Source organism: Mustela erminea, chromosome 12 (assembly GCF_009829155.1).
Source record: "Mustela erminea isolate mMusErm1 chromosome 12, mMusErm1.Pri, whole genome shotgun sequence".
Lineage (NCBI taxonomy): Eukaryota > Metazoa > Chordata > Mammalia > Carnivora > Mustelidae > Mustela > Mustela erminea.
In genome coordinates, this window is record NC_045625.1 from 4,632,860 (window position 1) to 4,647,609 (window position 14,750).

Below are 14,750 nucleotides of genomic sequence, written 5' to 3' on the forward strand. Positions count from 1 at the left end.
GAGCCACTGCCTGAAGCGGCGGTGTGGGCGTCTCTCGGGGTGGCCTCCTGTCCGCTGGCCATTGAGAGAGCCTCACAGTGGGGAACGTTGACCAAGGATTCAGTGGAGAGTCCCAGGACCCAAATCCTATATCCCACTGCCATCCCCAGCAAGGCCTACGTTGGGTTGGCCTGGGTGGCCACTGGGAGAGGCCAGTGAAACGTGGCACCTGGCTGGTGAGAGCACAGTGGGCGCTTGGCATCTCCGTCCCCCCACCCCTGTCTGAGAGCTACGGAGCTGGGGTTGCCCACGTGCAGCTCGTTCAGAAAGAAGGATGGACACGGAGCTTCTTACGAGGAAGCTGAACACCCTCAGTGTGTCTCTCAGAACGTGGACAGCTCTCCCCACTGATGTGTTTGGCCATGTACAGGTTAGTCTTGATCTGGGGAGTCAGGTGGAGAAGAAGAATGTGCAAGAGAGAGTAGGCACCACAGGCAGGTGGCCTGGGTCTGATGGAAACCAGCAGAGCCAGAGGGGGCTTTGATCAGCCCAGCCGGGGAGGGGCCGGGGCCAGGGCTAGCAGCAGGCGGGATGGAGGGGAGCGTGTGCCTGTCACTTGAGTTGTGGCCACTCTCAGTCCGGGGCAAAGTGTAACTTCACAAAAACACTTAAGGAGGTGAGTGGCTTTAACCTCCTGTTTAAAATTTGATTTCTTCTTTCTCCTTTTCCTTGTCCTGGGTTCCGAAAACCCAGTGGGAAAACGAAGAGAACATCTGAGTGAGCATTTATGTTGAGCTCAGCTCTTGCCAGATTCTGACGTTTACAGGGGGCAGGTGGGCCTGGCAAGGACTTCGGATGCAGACCCTCCCACATGTCCCTCTCCCATTAGCCTGTGACAGCATCAGGTTGTCAGGCCCTTTGTCGGAAATGGTGACATCGTCAGGTTCTGAGCCTGGTGGCCCCTGGTCCCAGAGCTCCTCTCTCCGTCCTCCCACAGCGGAGCCCAGGCCCGGACAGCGCTTGTTGACTCTGAGACGCTGCATTCCACTGTCACCACCACCACCGCCCCCCAGCCCGACTTCAGACTCGGTCTTGATGAGAATTTGAGAGAGTGTGGCCTTGCAGCTCTAGGCTGGTATCAGAAGCACTGCAAGACCCTGTCATTTGTTTTAAAAAGAAAAGATTGTATAGGAAAGGACATGAAGTCAGAAATTTTTAGCATTTTGATAATACGATCCTTCCAACCATTTTTAAGGCCTAATCTTTCCCTCCCCAAAAGCATTTCAGGTGGATTATGGTATTTAAAAGGCTGCAGTGTTGGACTTTCAAGGGATAAAACCAAGGAGTTTCATGCAAAAGGTTCAAAATGACTAAATATGACCCAGGTGTATGAGTCCACATACTGAATTTAGCCAGGAGGTTCCTGAAGACGTCGCAGGGTTTGGGTTTGGCAGGTTGGATTCTCGGACAGGGCAGAGTGGGATTACCGGTGCAGCGTGGGGGCTGGCTTTTCTTTGGGGGTGCCCGCGTCCCACTGTTCAGACATGGAAGATGGCGCTGGTCGGTCCTCAGGCCCTTCTCAAGGGAGGATGTGTCTGGGTTGGGCCACCTCGGCCAGAGGAATGCGGGGGTTGGTTTGGCCTGATCGGTGGTCCTCGTTAGAATTACTGTGCACAGCCCGCGCAGCTCAGCTGAGTTAATCTAATGACTTTTTCTCTTGTCTCGTCTCTTCCTCCCGTCTTCCCGTTTTTGTGTCTGTCTTCCGCTTTGCTTCCGTAGTATAAATCTGTGTTTAGGTCCTACTCCCAGGATTTCGTGCCTCACAACCAAGCTTCCGTTCAGCCTTTCCTTCCGTCTACCTCCTCTTCCTCTCCACACTTCCCACCCGTCCACCAGTCTCAGAGCTCTGACTTAGCGGGGCCAACCGTAGCCAGTCTGCCTCCCAGCACCGTGGACGGGCCTCTCTCATCTTCTCAGGAGAGCAACTTTCATGGGAACACTGTCTGCCTTCCTTCCGAAACCTCTTTCACTGACTCGCCCCAGACGCCTTCGGTGAGAACTCCGCGCATACCCCCTCCACGTGGGGCTGCCCGTTTTGAGAGACCGGTGTGGCTGTTCCCGCAGCCAGGCCCGTTGCCGGTGCACGCACCGGTGGCAGTGGGGCACAATCCGGGTCCCCGGAAGGTCACAGGGTGCCATAGTAGCCTGTTTCCAGAACAGCAGTGGGAACCTTTTGTACAGAGTTCCTGTCCGGTGGGGAATCTGATTTTCCAAAAACAACTGGTGACCGTTTGGAGACTGTCCTCATAAGGCTGAGACGGAGAGTGCTCCCGCTTTTCTGTGGGGTCGTGTGTTAGGGAAAGCTGCCGACGCGCTGGGAAGACAGCTGCCGACGGAGGGCTCTGACAGCAGTCGGGGCCAGTTGCATGTGCGGTTGTGTGTGGTGCTGGTGGAGGGCCTGCTGCCGGGCCGTGTCACTCGGGGGGCCGTGGACGGGCTGGCAGGTGTCAACTGGGCGGTGTGGCCTCTGCCCCCGCGGCCCTCCTCCTGCCGCGCCAGGAAGCCTGCAGGCCCCGCGGCCGCAGTGCCTCCTGGGGGCAGTTTGAATGGCCCTCGACCTCTTTGGAGAAGGTCCCGCAGGAAACTTGTGTCCCCCGTAACGCAGAGGCAAGAGGTGGCCGAAGCGCAGCCTTCTCGGGCCTGGGAGAAGCTTCCAGGAGCAGCGAGGGCGGCTGCCGCCATCCGCTCCTCCTCCCCAGCGTCCCGCTCAGGGCCGGCCCGGCAGGCCGCTCTCTCTGAGCCGTGCGGGGTGGCTGCAGGCCTGTCACATGTGCATTTCCTCTCATCCTGTCTCCCCCAGAGTGAAAACACCAGTGAGGAGGCTGGTGAGGGTGAATACGTCAATCTGTATTCCTCTGGCCAGAGCAGCGAGGAGCTGGCTCGCTCTCGAGGCGTAAGTAACGTCAGGGCGGCCTCGTGCATGCGGCCGGGCCGGGCCCTGCTTTTGCCTGGCCAGGAGCCTGCATGGCTCCGTGGGGAGAGGACGAGGCTCCCAGAGCAGGTCCTCCCCCTGCTTGCAGTACATGTGGTGCGCTTCAGGCCTGGCCAAGGAGTCTTCTGGACATCCGCAGAGGCAGCATGTCATAGGCCTGGCCACACATCGGTTGCTCTCCAGGGTTTCTTTCTAGCCCGCCCTGCCAGCGTTGAAGTCCATCTTCTGTCCCCGACTCTCCCACACCGCCAGGGCCCCCGGGCCTTCGCCCCCTCACACTTCCCCCAGCTCGCCCCTTCCCCCCCAACGGGAACGGCTTTCTCAGAAGCTGGGCAGGTCTGGCCGGGAGCCCCCACTGTGTCAACACACCTGCCGCCTGAGAGTGTAGAGAAACACCTGGTGTGGCCCCCCCGGTCGACTTCTGTCCCAGCTCCGTACGGCCGTTCTGCTGAGCGGTCACCTTCCCAGGTTTTGCTGCAGCAAAACGTGAGCAAGTTCAAAAGCTTCCAAAATAATGAGTCTCTTGAGAGGAGGCGCCATGAGGACTCAAGTTTTCCCTGGTGACCAGCTCACAGGGCCAAGCCTGTCTAGTCACTCCTGGTGACACGAAGCCCACCAGGGGCACCCCCACTGGAGACGTTTGCAAGTCCTAGAACTCTGTGGATTTTCACTCCAGTGGGATTCTGTCCACCGGGGACAGGGACCCAGTCCCTGAAAGCTGCTTCTCCTCTGGTGTTTCCTCCTCCCCGTCTCCTCTGGTGACCTGTGCCCCCATGTCACCCAGGTCAGCCTCCACACAAGGAAGCTGTTCCCGAGCCGGCCTTCCGTGGCTCTCCCTCCGGCCGGCACCGCGCTCGGCGCTGACTTCTCCTCCGAGGGGAGGGTGATCTCTGAGGAGGATCTGTGTGTCCTTGCCACCCTGCTTTCTCTTGTGGCCTCGGTGGCAGGCCAGGGGTGCCAGATTGCCGTGTTGTCACCGAGTGGGGTGGGCCCAGATTCCCAGGGCCTGGCCGCTGGAGAAGAGGGGGTTGCAGTCATGCACTTGAGCAGCTAGACCCCTTGGAACCATAACTGGGAGGCACTTGAACCCGGCAGTCCTGAGGACTGGTTTAACTAGGACGTCAGTTGAGGCTTGCTGCACACTGGCAGGGCACGCAGGTTTTGGGGGCAGACAACCCTTGGTTTGAATGCAGGCTGCAGCCTTCTAGCCGTGTGGCCTTGGGCAGGGCCTTTGACCTCTCCCAGCCTGTGGCGGGGGTGGGAGGGGCCGCTGTGATGCCAGCGAATGGACAGGGTCTTGGTCAGGGCCAGGTGAGAAGAGGTACTCGAAGCCCTTAGTGCAGTGCCTGGCTGAGCTTGGCTGAGTGGCGGCGACCCTGGCTGTCCTTTCTTCTAGGAGGTGCTTGCGATGGCTTTTCTAGGTTGGCAGCTGACAGAGGTCCTAGGCAGGGGTACCTGTTATGTCCGCAGAGGTGCCATGTGAGGCCGAAGAGGGCCTTCCCCTCCTGTGTCGTTGACCGCACTCACAGTTACCCTGCTCACATCTCGGATTGCTCTGTAGGAACTTGCACTTGAGGCCGCTTACAGGCGGAATGCTGGGAAGCAGATCCGCCCGGCGTGGGGCACCTGTCACAAACCCAGCACTTCTGTTTTCAGGAATCACCAGCTATGAAAGACGGTCATCCTAGAGATCCCTCGTCAGCCAGCAGCGCGGCGGGGAAGGAGAGCAGAGACGGCGACAGGTAGGGAGTGGCCGTATAGTGAGGTTCCCTGAGAGCCACAGGCCGGGCTGGGGAGGGCGGCCCCCTGCCTTCCAGCACGCCAGGCCTGTGGGAGCTGGCGGGGTACCTCCTTCCCTTTCCTTCTGACTCACAGAATTCTGCATGTTCAGGGTAGAAAACATGGCAGGTACAGAAATGTGCAGTTCAGCCAGAAAAATCACTAGCAATCGCACCCTTTAAAGCGTCCGTTCTGGCATGCGTCTGCCTTCCTGATTACGGCTCACATACCGCTGACTCTGCAGATGACTCAGGATAGTCTCCTCAATCCCAGGCCAACCTTCCTTGGCCGCTTCCAAGTTCAGGCGCACTAAAGGGGTGTCAGAGACCCCCCACACCCAAAAAATTTTGTGAGTTACTAGATGTGTATATTGTGTTAAACCATTTGAAAGTAAGTTACAGACTTGACAGTCAGCTTCTAACTTCTTCAGTGTGTTTTCTAGAAGATTTTAATTTTCTTGAAAGACTTATTTGAGAGAGAGGGCAAGTGAGCATGTGGGGGTAAGGGAGGGTGGGCAAGAGGGAGAGAGTTAGAATCTCAAGCAGACTCGCTGCCCAGCACAGAGCCCGCCTGACACAGAGCTTGATCTCATGACCCTGAGATCCTAACCTGAGCCGAAATCAAGAGCTGGATGCTTAGGGCGCCTGGGGCCCTCAATCAGTTATGGGTCTGCCTTCCATTCAGGTCATGATCTCAGGGTCCTGGGATCCAGCCCCACGTCGGGCTCCCTGCTCAGCTGGGGGTCTGCTTCTCCCTCTCTCTGTACCCCCTCCCCTGCACCCCCTCCCCTGCTCATGTTCATTCTCACGCTCTCTCTCAAATAAATATCTTAAAAAACAAAAAAGGAGTTGGACATTTAACGGGCTGAGCCACCCAGGTGCTCCTCCTCCTAAAATATTTTAAAAGTCTACCAGATTATACCATTATCACACCTAAGAAAATTAATAATAAACTCCCTCGTATCATCTGACATGTAAACCGTCTTCCATTTGCCCAACTCTCCCTAAAATTAACTTGTATAGCTTATTTTGGGGGGACCAGGATCATTTAGGAGTCAGTACACTTAGTTGTACGTCTCTTTAATCTTTTATAACATTTTTCAGTATTAGCACAAGTCACACTTGACCAGGTTCAGAAATATGTAGTGAGTTTCTCCACGTGTAGGACCCACAGACCCTCTCTGCCGTCGGCAACTTCACGAGGACATCGCCTTCTTCGTGAACTGTTACACAAATTCAAGCTTTTCCTCCCTCTCCAGGCCAAGGTTCAGCTACCTCTGGGTTCTGGGCACAGAGCGAGGCAGTACCCACTTGTCAGGCCTCAGCATAAATGGCTGAAGAGGTGGCAAAAATAAAACGAGATAAATAAAGCGAGAGACAGGAGGAAAAACCAACTCCGCTCATTCTGCAGGGGCTTGCTGGAGAGGGCTGCCTGCCCAGCCTGCTCATGGCCCCTCCAAGGAGCTATCCGTGTGGAATCCGCCTGGTCTACCTGCCCAGGCTGAGATCTCCCCGTGGATTAAGCAGGGGATGATGGGTTTTCTAGTTGAACACCTAGTAGCAAACAGCGTCTGTGCCAAGCAGCAGAAGCCCACGGGTCCTGCCTCCAGCCGCACTGAACCCGAGAGCACCATTTTCCAGAATTGCAGATGGCCCTTGGAAAAAAAAAAAAAAAAGGCAGAAGGAGGAGCACATTCACTGCTTAGAAGCAATTACAAAAATGTCCTCTTTCCACAGAGACCAGACCGCGGACCTGACACTGAAGGCACACGTAGCAGATGGTTCTTCCCAGGACCGTGTGTGATTTTGCTCTGGGCCATCCTTGTCTTACTGAAGGCACAAATTTTTATGTCTCACATACTTAGGGTTAAAAATGTGGCCCGTGACCGTAAGGCCAGCCTGGGCCTCACCGGCTCCATGGTAGAAATCATCAGAATAAAATGGGAATATGAGAGAAGATGCCGGGGCAGGCAGGGCGCCTGCAGACCCAGGGTCTGTCTGCTCCCGGAATGCCCCCTCGCCACCCCACACGTCCCCTCCGCTGGTGGTTCTCTCCTCTTCCTCCCTCACCAGCAAATTCCTGCTCTGCTCAGTGCTGCGGGGCTCGGCTCGGCTGTCCTGCCACAGGGGCCTGTGGTCGTTCACACTGGCCTGGGTCTTCCTGCTCAGGCTGGTGCCCCTGCTGATTGTTTTAAAGTCAGTCTCTTCCTGCTATACCCAGCATCCCAAGGACAAGGGCCGGTCTGCCTGGTTCATGCTTCTGTCCTGCAGGAGTGTGGCCTTTGGAAAAGACTTGAGGGAGGGCGCTAACAGCCATGTGAGCGCTCTTCCAGCCTACTTGCCCTTTTGCTCTTCCTGTCCTTGGATACCCACTGTGCATAGGGTGGCCTTGACAGTGACTGATCCCATCACTTACGTAAATAGCTCAGGGAAACCTTGATCTTTTTTTTCCTTTTCGTTTTTTTTTTCTTCTTTTTTAAGTAGGCTCCACGTTGAGCATGGAGCCCCACACAGGACTTGAACTTGTGACCCTGAGATCAAGAACTGAGCTGAGATCAAGAGTCAGATGCTTAACCAATGAGCCGTGTAGGCTCTCCAGGCTCCTGCTTAATCCCTTCTATTGACAGAGCATCCACAGAGAGCAGGAAATGTCCCAAGGTCACACAGGTCATCAGTAGCGGTGCTGGCAGTCCAGTCCGCGCCCCGGCTTCCGGCCCCCACTCAGGCCCCCATGCTGGGCGTGGGGAACGCCGTGGCCTGCACACGAGAGCTGCAGTTCCAGAAGAACCTGTCAGGAGTAGTCGTAAATCGGAGTCTCGCAGAGAGCTGCAGCCCCCTGGTGTCCTGGACCCCGGGGCCTGCTGGACTCTTACAACACAAACCACTTCCCTCTAGGGCCTCCAGGTCACCAGATGGTTCAGAGTTGGCGCGGTCAGAGGAGGAAGTGGATGAGCTGTCCCTCATCGACCACAGTGAGATTATGGCCAGGCTGACACTCAAGCAAGAGGTGAGTACAGGCCGTGTGCGGCACGGTCCGTGTAGGGGAGAGGGGGCTGTGAGGACAGCGTAACCTGGAGGTGTCTCAGAGAGAAGGACCCAAGCAAGGCAGTGACAGGGGAGGTTGGCACCCTCCCCACTTCGTGAGCTCTGCGCTCGGCATTTATCCTGGGCACGTGGATGGCCTCCTGGAGAGAGTGCGCTGCCCCTTCTCTGACACTTCCGGTCAGTCTTCTTGCAAGTCACGTACGATCTCTAAGCCCCAGAGGACAGGACTCTGGAGGACACTGTAACAGTGGAGCCTGCGTAGGGTGCTCAGCACGGAAGCCGAGTGCAGTGAGCCCTCAGTAGCATAAGCTGCCTTCCCGTCGGTATCAACCGAATCAGTCCCTGTAGTTTTGGTGGGAGCCTCAGACTGAAGACTGATTGAGAAGTCTCGGGCCTGCAGCCGCCTCTGTCCTGTGCCTTGCAAGGAGGACCTGAGCGATTCTGGAAACCCAGAGGAACGTCTTAATGTGCTCACCTGACCCGGCCCTGCGGGGTGACTGTGTTTCTGGGCTCTGGCTGCGCGGCGGCGCACACACAGAACAGGCAGGGTGGGGCTGGCGGGTCCCTGGGGCAGCCAGCTTCTCTGCAGAGAGAAGTGACGCTTCGTGACCCTTGCCAGAAAAGTTCTGAACAGTTGGGTCATGGGCCGCTGCCCTCAGCCTTAGCTGGAAATCCAAGATGCTCTCGGGACTCTGGAATCCAGGGGTGAAAACATGGACGCCCTGGAGAGGCAGGTGCATCTCCGAAATAGAGGGTCTGGGGGGCTCGAGGGGCGATTTCCATCAGAATCAGAGGTGGAGGGATGCCTGGGTGGCTCAGTTGGTTGGACGACTGCCTTCGGCTCAGGTCATGATCCCGGAGTCCTGGAATCGAGTCCCGCATCGGGCTCCCAGCTCCATGGGGAGTCTGCTTCTCCCTCTGACCTTCTCCTCGCTCATGCTCTCTCTGTCTCTCTCTCAAATAAATAAATAAAATCTTAAAAAAAAAAAAAAAGAACCAGAGGTGGAGGGGCAGGGGCCGGCTGTCAGGCAGGCCTGCCAGATGACTGCTGTCTCTGGCTTTGGGCAGGTTCATGGGCTAAAGCCTCTGTTTGCCCACCTGGAAGTATGACTTTTTCCTTAATTGGCAGAGGGCAGCCGATATCCTCTGTTAGCAACATCTGGGACAATTAAACATCTCTGTGACGCTTTACACTCCTTTGAGGGCTCCCTGTACAAGAACTTGTAACATGATAAGTGACTCTTCCTTCCACCTGGGGAAATGGATGGAAATGTGGGGCGGCTTGCTGCGGTTTTAGGAACATGACCGTACTCGGGCTTAGCTCTGCTGCCCCTGTGGTCTTGTTGGGAGTGGCTGGTGCAGTTCTGCCTGCCTGCATGGGAGGGTCCCACCATTCCCAGCGTGAGAACGGCCCTCCTCATGTCCCTGTCCCTGGCTTGGTGAAGAGGGAGAGATCTGTCGGTGCCTCATGTCCCTGTCCCCGGCTGGGTGAAGAGGGAGAGATCTGTCGGCGCCGTCGTCCCTCAGCTCCGCTGTGACCCAACACAATGTGCCCTGCTATCTGGCCGGCTCCCAGGGCCGTCCACCTCCCAGATGAGCTCTGGTCTGTCCTGTCTTTGGAGTGCGGAGTGGCCTCTGTGCTCGGTCCTGCTGCTCCCAGGCAGGGGAGGGCGGGGGCGGTGCGGCCCAGGGTCTCTGCAGTGCCGCAGCTCGGTCGTCTGTTCCACCGCGGCATTCCGGATCGGAGCCCGACGGCTGGATTCTGCTGCATGCTCTCCTTTGCTTTGTCTTCGCAGGGTGACGACGGGCCAGACGTCCGTGGCGGGTCCGGAGACATCCTACTGGTGCATGCTACTGAGACAGACAGGAAAGGTGCGGCAACGCCCTGGGCAGGGGCCTTGGTCCTTGTCACTGCCCTTGGGGTGGGCTGGCCCCACAGACCTCGGGGGGTCAGAACGTGGTCCTGGTGACCCGCAGTCATTGTGCAGAGAGCCTACCCCTAGGGATGGGTACAGGGTACCCTCTCAGGGTACACCCTCCGTGGGTGAAGGCCAATGATGACCCCCCTGGGGCTGCAGAGAGGGAGCTTCAAGGGCAGAGCTCAGCACCTCAGGTAACAACACGTCCCATACTGTTCACCTTCCAGCAGCGTGTAGGTGTAGCTGTTTCTACTTTTCCTGCTGTCTGACCCATTATGTTATTCTAGACACCAGACAGAGTTTCACTTGTGGCCTCCATGAGGAGACCCCGGCACGTGTTCTGTCCGGAGCTCAGTCTCAGAACAGTGGTGGCAGTGTCTAGGACGGAGTTCTGACCCCTCAGCACACGGCCACCCCATTCAGCATCCTGATCCTGTTAGCAGGGCTGGGAAGGCAGGGGACCTAGTGTTGGGCGGACTCCGTGCTAGCAGAAGAGTGCTCACTCCGCATCGGGTCCGGCAGGGAGGGGAGAGGAAGGGCTGTGACCTTGACCTCGACCTCCACCAGGAGTGCTGCCTGTCCTAACGTGGGCCCCCTCCACACTCCTTTTCCTACTATGTCTTTGAAAGTTAGTAAAAAGGGGATGTGACAACAGTATTAAAGCCAGTTGTGCGAAAAGTTAAAATGCCCCAATCCAGAAACCCTCACCCACCAGTTTTATTTTTATATATGACCATGTCCCTGTTTTTATAGTAAATTTCCCCAGGTAGAGTACACAGAATGATTTGAGGAATTTTTAAATTACAAAAACAGTACAGAAGTGGTCACATTGCAGAAAATTTGAATAATAGGGAAAAAGAAGAAATGACCCCAACAAACTTACCATAGCCATTATTTTGCCCTTTGGGGCTTCTTCACCCCCGGTTTCTTTGGACTAGGGCAACAGCCCGGTGCTGGGGACTGAGCTCAAAGCCAGGCACGTCCGTCCCTTCCCGGCCTCAGCAGACCCTCAGCAGACCTGCCTGTTGGAAGAGGTCCCGGTGGGCAGGGAGAGGCGCAGAGCTGACGGGAGGCCACACGGCACAGGCCATTCAGGAAGCAGCGAGCGTGCTCCAAAGCAGCCCTCGCTCTCCTCCGCAGCACCCCACCCCCATGCCTGCCTGAGCAACGGCCTCAGCTGGGCAAGAGGAACAGCTGTCATTTCCATCCAGAGGGTTCAAGGGGGAGCTGGCTCCGTCCTCGGCTTGGGGCACCAAGCTCTGTGGTCCTGTAGGGGCAGCCGGCTGCAGCCCTGGCCAGAGGGAGCCCTGGGGGCAGGGCAGTCCAGAGCCTTCCAGGTGGCCAGCGGTGCCCAGGACAGGAGGTGCTGCTGCCAGCAGGGACCTCCACTTGACTTCAGTCATGGAGAGATATTGAGGCTACAGGGAAACAAAGTCCCGTGCACATGGATGGATGGTGGAGGCTGAGGCCCCGGGCCACACTGCACATTCCTTGGGCAGGTGGTTCCCTGTGGACCAGAGACCACCCCGGTGGTTCTCCACTGGATCGCCCACGGCTCAGGGCATGCAGACTTGGATCTGGTCCTCCAGAAGCAGGCCCTGGCCTGTGCTGGGCCCATCTCTGCCTCCTTACCCAGCCCAGCTCTGAACAAAAGCCCCAGTGGGTGGTGAGCTGGTGAGTTGAGGGGTCCGGAGAGGAGGGGCCTGAGCAGGATGCTGTCGGGCCATGCTGTGTGTTCCCGGCCCAGGAGCCTCCTTCCCAACACCTGCTCTGCCGGCCAGGCCCACCCCAGCCAGACTTCGGATGCCGGAGCAGGTGTTGCTTTTGCTTTCGTTTGTCCTGGAGGTGACCAGGCAGGCCCGGGCACAGGAGCCAAGATTCAGCTGAGCCTGCGCTGCTCTGCTGGGGAAGCAGGGATCCTCTTGATTCCTCCACTTGGCAAGCTGGGGGATAAGTGAGGGAAGACGGGAGGAGGGGGTCTGTGTCCAGAGAAGACCAGCCTTATCTTGGTCTCGCAGTACGTGGGAATTCCCAAGGTTTTTGTCCCTGGGTCCTGCCATCTAAAGTATTCCCTGTGATTTAGCTTCGTAATCCTGCGGATGGGTTTGAATTATTTCCTCTGTGCCCACAGTCTTAGGTACATGCAGCAGGCGTGCTGCCCGTCTTTGTCCCCTGCCAGCAGCAGGCGCCACTAATCAGTTGTTCTTTGCTCTAGATTTGGTCCTGTACTGTGAGGCCTTCTTGACCACCTACAGGACCTTCATCACCCCGGAGGAGCTCATCAAGAAGCTGCAGTACAGATATCCTTCCCCGCGGTGCCCCTGCCCTGGTCCCATGCCTCTGCCGGTGCAGAGCTTTCAGAGGCAGCCAGGAGAGAGGCCCTAGCTTCGGGGCCTCGCACCGGGCTTTCTCTCGCAGTCCCCTTCCTTGTCGGAGTGCTGAGTGAGAGACTTGCGGTGCCGGGTCATGGGTGTGCTGACGGCAGCTGCGGTCACCAGGGAGTCCTGAAGAGGAGGTCGGAGCAGCTGACTCACCCCAGAGGGAGTGCAAGCACAGGCCCCTGCAGCTTCTGAGCCCCAGGCCACTGAGGTGACGGGTCCCAAGTGTGCGGGGCTTAGGGGAGTCAAGACTCACATGAGCAGCCTCGGGGGAAGGCACAGCCACCCTGCCTGGTGGCAGACCCCGCAGTGGACAGACCACGTCCCGACAGAATTGGCCCCTACCCCTCAGCCGTCTCTGGCTCGCCCTTTCCAGGGTGACTCTGCAGTAGCGGTAGAGGAAGACCCCGGGCCCTAGGACCCAGCGTCCTGGACTTTCTCTCAAACCTGCTCCTCCTGCGGAGGCTAACCAGAGCCCAGGCACCCGGCCCTGCCCCCTCCCCGTGTCACAGCCCACGACTGCCATCTGCCGGACAGCTGCTGCTGCTGCTGCTCAGGCTGCCTCCCTCCCTTTCCTGTGTGCCCTGAGGCTCGGCGTCACGTCTCCCCAACACCCTGTCGTTCCTTTCACTGTCCCCGTGCCCCAGCCCTAGAGGACCTTGTCCCTCGAGATGGAAGGAGACGATCCTCGCTGCAGAAACATGTTCCTTCGAGCCTCACGCGTTCGCTTGCTCCCAGGCCTGGCTCAGCAAGTGACAGTAACTCCCACTTGTTGAGAACTTCTGGTGTCGGGCAGAATGCTAAGCCCGTGCGCGCGGAGGCTCATTGAGCTATGAAACTACTTGCTTTTTTATAAAACCACTAGCACATTACTTACGCTGTTATGGTACTACTTATCACGTGACTCGGGAAGCAGCCTTGGAGAGCCTAAGTGACCCACACGGCAGCTCAGTGGGCGAGGGGCCACCCCATGCCCCCACGCCCCTGAGCTCCGGTCCCGGCTCCTGCCCTGCGTGGCTGCTGCAGGCATCCGTGGGGACGTCGCAGCACCAAGGTCCTGGGCACAGCTGCCTAGCGAGCCCTGTGCGGCAGGCTCTGGGGTCAGTGCTGTGAGGCTCCTTCCTGAGCACTCGTGGGTCCCTGGAGAGCGGCAAGGAGAGCCTGGCAGGGCCCGGAGAGCCGACGGTGAACATGAGGGGATGGCGGAAGTCTGCTCCTCCAGGCAGAAACCATGACCTTGGGGAGGAACTGGAGGTGGTTGGGTGCGTGGCTGCTGAGGGGAAGGGGTGTCTGAAGCTCCAGGGAGGACTGGGAGGGAGCTCGGGGCAAGAGTGTAGGAGGCGGCTGTGGGCCACGCACCCCGCCCAGTCCCGTGGAGAGGGTGTTCGGGGCATGTGGACTCTGGCCACCTTTTACCACCCGAGGCCCAGCCAGACGGCCTGCAGCGTCTCAGTAAGTCCCACGGGAAGCTTGGGGGCCTGGGGAGACCTGACGGAAGGGCAGTGGAAGCTGTCCCACGGGCATAGCTCCTGGGGGCAGGGGCCTCGCTCCCAGGGCCCCTGCACGTAAGCGCCCTGTCAACGGCAGCGGGGACAAGGTAGCCCCCCCCCGCCAGCCCTGCCTGTGTGAGAATGACTTTCCTTAACCCACACTCCACGTACGAGAAGTTCTCTCCCTTTGCCGACACATTCAAGAAGCGTGTCAGCAAGAACACGTTCTTCGTGCTGGTGCGGGTGGTGGACGAGCTCTGGTGAGTGCTTGTGCCCAGGAGGTGGCAGGGGGCCCGGCAGGCCTGGGGCACCCCAGGGTTTCCCAGCGGGGGTAGGCTTCCTTGCTTAGACTGGGACATCCTGTCCCGTTCATCTGCTTCCGCCAAGCTGTGTGCCCACAGAGGCCCCACCATGCGGCTCTGGGTCGGGCTTGTGCTTGCCCACCTGAGCGGGACTCTGGAGAAGAATGACCCAGCCGCCCAGACCAGGCACGGGCCGCACCGATCTCCTCGTAGGGTCATTCCTTGCACGTGCAGCGTAGGCCTGGTCCCCGGCAGCCACAGGGTCAGTGAGCAGGGGCGGCCTCCTGCTCTAACCCAGCACCGCCCACCCTGACTCAGCACTCACTTAACAAGCGCATGTCCAGCTGCTCCCTCTCCTGCGTCTGGAGAGCTGGGGAGAAGGAAACCGCGGGCCCTGCCTTCAAGGCATTTCCATCCTGCAGAGAGAATGGCCTCCACCCCGGACGGCACCGAGACGGACCACCGAGCACAGAGCCGTGCAGAGGGAGTGCAGGAGCGTCCTGCGGGCAGGGCCCTCAATGACTCACCACCCAGGGGACCTGGGGCTGCCTCAGGGTCTGGGCTGGAGTGGGACGGTCTCCCTGACCCAGGCCTGCACGTGGGTGCTGGAGCTTGTCCCATGCCAACAAGCATTTGCTGAGAGCGGCCGTTCTGTGTCACCTGTGGGACCACTCCCAGTGCTTCTGAGGTGGCCGTCTCAATGCCTTTTCTTTTCTTTTTTTTTTTTTTTAAAGAGATTTTATGTATTTATTTGGCAGACAGAGATCACAAGTAGGCAGAGAGGCAGGCAGAGAGAGAGGGGGTAGAAGCAGGTTCCCTGCTGAGCAGAAAGCCCGATGCGGGGCTCGATCCCAGGACCCTGGGATC

The 14,750-nt window shown here is 58.2% G+C and overlaps 1 protein-coding gene across 22 annotated transcripts in view; it reads left to right on the forward strand.

Moving 5' to 3' along the window:
- Positions 1 to 14,750, forward strand: part of RAPGEF1 (Rap guanine nucleotide exchange factor 1) — a 134,754-nt gene that overhangs the window by 112,478 nt on the left and 7,526 nt on the right. For 11 of the 22 annotated variants that reach the window (XM_032307913.1, XM_032307915.1, XM_032307923.1 and 8 more), the window contains 7 exons: positions 1,759 to 2,031; positions 2,840 to 2,932; positions 4,628 to 4,713; positions 7,645 to 7,756; positions 9,591 to 9,666; positions 11,929 to 12,014; positions 13,750 to 13,841. In XM_032307913.1, the coding sequence (XP_032163804.1) occupies positions 1,759 to 2,031; positions 2,840 to 2,932; positions 4,628 to 4,713; positions 7,645 to 7,756; positions 9,591 to 9,666; positions 11,929 to 12,014; positions 13,750 to 13,841 (818 nt within the window). The remainder of the gene's footprint in view (positions 1 to 1,758; positions 2,032 to 2,839; positions 2,933 to 4,627; positions 4,714 to 7,644; positions 7,757 to 9,590; positions 9,667 to 11,928; positions 12,015 to 13,749; positions 13,842 to 14,750) is intronic. The other 11 variants (XM_032307931.1, XM_032307933.1, XM_032307927.1 and 8 more) reach the window with 3 other exon arrangements.